The 6,681-nt window shown below is 38.9% G+C and overlaps 2 protein-coding genes across 10 annotated transcripts in view; both read left to right on the top strand.

The window, feature by feature from the left end:
• The window catches only part of LOC103471737 (protocadherin gamma-C5-like), a 276,959-nt gene that overhangs the window by 157,499 nt on the left and 112,779 nt on the right, over positions 1–6,681 (top strand). The window lies entirely within an intron of this gene.
• LOC108166614 (protocadherin beta-18-like) lies at positions 5,400–6,679 on the top strand (the record flags this gene model as incomplete). The annotated part of the gene is made up of 1 exon (XM_017306996.1): positions 5,400–6,679. A coding segment is annotated over exon 1 (954 nt), but the record flags the coding sequence as incomplete, so codon positions are not given.

Raw genomic sequence — 6,681 nt, 5'->3', positions numbered from 1 at the left:
GGAATGTGTTGTTTTGTCATACATTTGAAGAAGATCAAAATTCCTCATTATCCCTTTTAATAATTTGTTTCCTTTCTTTTCGTACCTTATTTGTGATTTATTGGAGACCACATGTAGTTGTAACATGTAATATCTTTATTTTTATCTCAAACACTGACTTTTTTTAATCCACTGAGCTCAATCTGTGATATGAACTTGATACATATGTTATCTAATAAATATTTCTGCAAGCAGATCAGTACTTCACTCAGAAAATCCATGAATTGATCTCATTGGGATTGAATAGGGATTGAATTGTACCCTCAAATATTAGGATTTTGACCGTGTCTTAAATTAGGGAAAGCTTCTTTGAAAGTTCAGACAACATTTGTAAATTAACACAAACTGATTSCAGTGCAGTTATCAGTATAAATGATGTAATCTTGTAATCCAAGCCATGTAGTGCCACCAAACCTCAAACCTTAAAAAAACTGTTTAATATTTATAATGGCATATTTCTAATAGAATCATTTTCTAATAGCTGCAGCATTTATAAATAAAAGCTGCCACTTTTGTAAAAGCTGTGCTATGGCCTCCACAATAAACTAATAATGTATGTTTATAATTATAATAATTGSATTTGATCAGTTTATTCTAATTTATCTTGCATTAAGCCTTAATGCTAAGCCTAACTTTTATATATATAATACATAGTATCCATTAGCATCTTCCTTAAGATACACCTTCAACAACTTATCTTGTTAATCGGTCAACAATTTCTCTCCACAATTGTATCCAGTACAAGGAATCATATCTGATCMCTGGTCTTCTATCTTTCTTCTTGATTTGCAGAATCTATAGATTGTGGCGTAGAATACAATTTTGCCACAGTTCTGACATAGTTTTTCTGGATTTTTACATCTATTGATGTTTTTTTTTTTTTTCTGGGAATACTTACAAGCACACCCCTGTCAGTCTCTATCATCTCAGGGCTGGGGATGCTGAAATAAAATGTATTTTATTTATACTAGTACCAAATGTGTTTTTTGTTTATTTATAACTTTGATTAAAATGTTACAACTTACTCCAAGCATGTTTATTATAATGCTTGGAGTAATTAAGACATTGCTGATGAACAAGTGATGAACTATCTTGTCTTTCAACTAACAGCTAAAACAYTAGGACTACTAATTTATATTAACGATATGTGAACACCAACAGAATCAACAGAAATKAGTTTTAACAATTTAAACTATAAAGTAGGAAATACAATCACAAATTATTTACTCCCCCCAAAAATACTTTGTTACCTCAAAATTATGTTCACATTCATTATTTTTTTAAATGTTTGKCACAAGTTGCTAGTTCTTCATTAATGGACTAGGAACTAAACTGAGAATCTGCAGAGTGAGTCAGATGTTTTCAAACTTCTTTCTGATTGGAGCAATTGTAAGTGTTACAACTGACTCATGTTACAACTATGTGCGATCCCTCTAACAGCCTGCTTGCATGGACAAGATAGAAATCACAACGTTTAAATGTGAATTTGATATCTTCTAAGAATGATTTAATCTGGACTTTTTTTTCTTGGTCATTAAAGGCACCTGCACATGTTAATTCAATTAACTGTATTGAATGTTACTAGGGATGTTTTGACTTTGAGTATAAAGAGGATAACATATTTGAAATGTGTTCACTGGGTGGTAGTTAAACGACGCTGTGATTGTGTAATCTCTTTCAAATGAACTATTAAAGTACTGAGATATGCAATGTTTGACGTAGTGCAGTTCATTTTGTTGAACAGTGAAGGACGCTGTTTGCCATCAAGTTGCTGAGGAGGTTTTCATATTGTGCTCTCCAAAACGTCAGCACGTCGCATTGAGAGGCAGAGAGTGGCAGAGTACAACCAGGATCGCCGTGAAAGCAGGAGGCAAATAGATCCCTTTGTTTTTGCCGTTTANCACAAGTTGCTAGTTCTTCATTAATGGACTAGGAACTAAACTGAGAATCTGCAGAGTGAGTCAGATGTTTTCAAACTTCTTTCTGATTGGAGCAATTGTAAGTGTTACAACTGACTCATGTTACAACTATGTGCGATCCCTCTAACAGCCTGCTTGCATGGACAAGATAGAAATCACAACGTTTAAATGTGAATTTGATATCTTCTAAGAATGATTTAATCTGGACTTTTTTTTCTTGGTCATTAAAGGCACCTGCACATGTTAATTCAATTAACTGTATTGAATGTTACTAGGGATGTTTTGACTTTGAGTATAAAGAGGATAACATATTTGAAATGTGTTCACTGGGTGGTAGTTAAACGACGCTGTGATTGTGTAATCTCTTTCAAATGAACTATTAAAGTACTGAGATATGCAATGTTTGACGTAGTGCAGTTCATTTTGTTGAACAGTGAAGGACGCTGTTTGCCATCAAGTTGCTGAGGAGGTTTTCATATTGTGCTCTCCAAAACGTCAGCACGTCGCATTGAGAGGCAGAGAGTGGCAGAGTACAACCAGGATCGCCGTGAAAGCAGGAGGCAAATAGATCCCTTTGTTTTTGCCGTTTAWGTTATTCTCGTTTTTTGGGACCTCGCCATCATTTGTACTATTCAAAACTGAACAGCAGAGATAAAAAGAGGACGAAGGATTTCTAATTTTCAGCATTTTTATGCCGGTTGGAATGATGAGATGGCAAATGGTGTTGCTTTTCTCTCTGCTCCGTCTTGGTGTTTTGCGCGGTCAGGTCAGTTACTCTGTTCCGGAGGAAATGAAAAGCGGATCTGTAATTGGTAATATAGCTCACGACTTAGGTATAGGGGTGGACCGATTGAAATCTGGCAAAGCTAGAATTTAYACTGGTGATACTGAGGAGTACGTGGGGCTGAATCGGGAAAGGGGGGTGCTAAATGTTAAACAGAGAATAGACAGAGAAACGCTGTGCGGTCAAACAATGCCCTGCGCGCTGCATTTTCAAATAATCCTTGAAAACCCAATGGAGTTTTACACGGTGACCCTGGAGATTACTGATATAAATGACAATCCTCCTACATTTGAGAGAGGGGAGATGAAATACGAGATCAGTGAATCGGCTCTTATTGGAGCTCGGTTTGTCCTAGAGAAAGCAATTGATGATGATGTTGGTGTGAACGGTTTAAGCAGCTACACCCTTAAACCGAACGACAATTTTGTTCTGAAAACGACGAGCCGAGTTGATGGAACTAAACATGCAGAGATGGTTTTGCAGAAACCGCTAGACCGAGAAAAAAATGAACATTTATCRCTAACATTAACTGGTGTGGATGGGGGCGAACCTCAGCTCACCGGAACACTGCAGATTATCATAACTGTGTTAGATGCAAATGACAATCCACCCGTTTGTTCCAAACCAGAGTATAAAGTAAGTGTTGCAGAAAATGCTCCTGCTGGCACTATTATAACCACCGTAAAGGCTAGTGACAAAGATAAAGGCAACAACGGAAAGATAATATACACAATTCCAAAATCAGCAGCTGCAAGTCTCTTCCRAATTAATTCTGAAGACGGAGTATTGATGCTGAACGGAAATATAGACTACGAAAAAATAAGAATTTATGAGTTAGACATTCAGGTCTCAGATCTAGGAGGATTGTCCGACGCTTGCAAAGTGATAGTTGACGTCACAGACATAAATGATAACCCTCCGTCCATTAACGTGATGTCTAAATCAACCGCATTGCCTGAAAATGCAAAACCCGGAACGGTTGTAACAATGTTGAACATACAAGATCCAGATGCTAATGAAAATGGCAGAGTAATGTGTGTTTTAAGTGAAAACTCTGCGTTTAGTATCAAAACATCCACGAATAAYTTTTTTACTGTCGTGACAGAGGGGGAATTAGACAGAGAAAAGGSGTCTGAATACAACATAACAGTGACCTGCTCTGATGAAGGTGTGCCCTCCCTCTCCAGCAGCGTCACTCTCACCTTACAGATCTCTGACGTGAATGACAACGCACCTGTCTTTGAGCGGAGCTCGTATGAGGCCTACATTGTAGAAAACAACACACCGGGTCTTTCTATATTTACAATTACAGCTACAGATGCTGACTGGAATCAGAATGCTAGGGTTTCTTACATTTTGRTGGAATCTGCTGTTAACGGAGTGCAAGTCTCCTCATATGTGTCCGTCAGTGCTGATAGTGGAGTTATCCATGCAGTTCGTTCCTTTGACTACGAGCAGATSAAAGATTTCCAGTTTCGTGTCAAAGCGCAAGATGGAGGCTCTCCTCCACTCAGCAGCAATGTCACTATCAAAATCTTCATCCAGGATCAGAACGATAATCCACCTCAGGTTCTGTACCCAGTCCAGACTGGTGGCTCCATGGTGGCTGAAATGGTGCCTCGATCAGCAGAAGTGGGCTACCTGGTGACTAAAGTGGTGGCWGTGGATGTGGACTCTGGACAGAATGCCTGGCTCTCATATAAACTCCAGAAAGCCACAGACAGAGCGCTGTTTGAAGTGGGCTTACAGAATGGAGAAATAAGAACTATCCGTCAGGTGACTGATAAAGATGCTGTGAAACAAAGACTGACTGTCATAGTGGAGGACAACGGGCAGCCCTCTCGTTCAGCTACAGTCATTGTTAACGTGGCGGTGGCGGACAGCTTCCCTGAAGTGTTGTCGGAGTTCACTGACTTBMCACAHGATAAGGAATACAATGACAACCTGACTTTTTACTTAGTGTTGGCTCTGGCTGTGGTTTCCTTCCTCTTCATCAYRWGTTTAGTGGTTATTATATCAGTGAAGATCTACAGATGGAGACAGTCTCGCATCCTGTATCACTCCAGCCTCCCTGTGATTCCATATTATCCACCTCGTTACTCAGACACTTTGGGAACTGGAACCCTACCACACGTGTACAATTACGATGTGTGTAGGACGACTGACTCCAGAAAGAGTGACAATAAGTTTGGGGGAGGTGGATTTCAAAACGTGTTAATAATGGATYCTACTTCCTCCGGAACTTTGCAGCGGTTACAAAGTGAGAAGAGTATCCTGGATGAACCTGACTCTCCTGTAGAGGTGAGGATTTATTCATTTAAAAATAATTACTCAATATTGGCGGTTTATATTTTTTGGAATATTGTTCACAGTTGGTGCTTTTGGAAGTCTCAYGACACTTGCAATGTGTGACAATGTTAGTACCGAGCATCTGAATAGCTCCACATATTTCAGGTTGAACATGGTTCGTATGTTTCCAAACATAAGCTCTTGCTTTGAAAAATATRTGAGTGTTGTGCATGATGTCAGCTGATTTCAACTAAYCCTTCGTTATAATWYTTTTTCAAATGTATTGATGAACGTTTAAATGTATCTTCTCCTTAACCTTCTTAACAGATTTCTTTTTTATTATACATAAAACAGGTAATTATCTTTGTTATTATTTTTTACTTTTTTTAATTGTCTTACATTGTTGTAGTACATTAAATTAAGCTCTAAGGGCCGCTATTGGCCAGTGGGTGTAAGCTCAGAAGCAGTTCTCATCCGTTTCTTCCCCGTGATCCATTCTCTCTTTCAATCAGAAGATATCAAACACGAAGAGCGAATGTCAGGACGCTTCACTGTCCGATAAATGCAACTGATGGACATCTTAAATATGTTGTGATCACCGTGGAAAGGATTTCCTTTTCGTCGCGGTTTGGAAAATACAACTTAACTGGGATTTGCTTTTGTTTTTTTCTGAATTGGAAATAAGGAGGGAACAATGGGGCGGCTAGTGCTGTTGTTTTTCTCATTCCTCTTCCTCTCTCTGGTGACGGCCCAGGTCAGCTACTCCATTCCCGAAGAAAGTCCAAAAGGATCATTAATCGGTAACATCGCTCGGGATTTGGGTTTGGACAGTAAACGGTTAATTTCGGGAAATGCTCGAATTTTTACTGGAGACAACACGGATTATATTGAGCTGAAGAGAGAACGGGGAGTCCTCATTGTCAAAGAAAAGATGGACAGGGAGCTGCTTTGTGGCCAGACGACGCCTTGTGCCCTTCATTTTCAGGTTATTCTGGAAAATCCCATGGAGTTTTACTCTGTTGCTGTTGAAATTGTCGATATAAATGACAACGCTCCATTATTTGAAAAATCGGACATGCAATTTAACATAAGCGAGTCGGCGGTGATAGGAGCAAAATTYTTGCTGGAGAGAGCCATAGATCCCGATGTTGGCATGAACGGTCTTCAGAGTTATTTTCTCTCCAAAACAGAACATTTTGCTTTGAAGTTGAAAGATCAACCAGACGGTGAAAAGATTGTTGAAATGGTTTTGCAAAAACCTCTTGACAGAGAGAAACAGGAGGAGCTATTTTTAGTGTTAACTGCAGTGGACGGAGGAGAACCGCAACTAACCGGAACAGCAAAAATACATGTCACGGTGCTTGATGCTAATGACAATGCGCCAGTTTTTACKAAACCACTYTATAAAGCTACTATTCCAGAAAATGCCCTTAAGGGTACAGTTGTAATCAGAGTTAGTGCCTCTGATGCGGATAAAGGATTAAACTCCAAAATACGTTATTCTATMTCCAACACAATAGCAGATATACGAGATTTGTTTAAGATGAATGAAGCAAATGGCGATCTAATATTAGCTGATAGTATAGATTACGAGAAAGCGCGTTACTATCAGATACATGTTCAAGCAAGTGATGGGGGATTAACAGATTC

This window comes from Poecilia reticulata, linkage group LG10 (genome assembly GCF_000633615.1).
Source record: "Poecilia reticulata strain Guanapo linkage group LG10, Guppy_female_1.0+MT, whole genome shotgun sequence".
Classification (NCBI taxonomy): domain Eukaryota; kingdom Metazoa; phylum Chordata; class Actinopteri; order Cyprinodontiformes; family Poeciliidae; genus Poecilia; species Poecilia reticulata.
The sequence above is the reverse complement of the archived record's forward strand: the minus strand, read 5'-3'. Positions and strand labels throughout refer to the sequence as shown.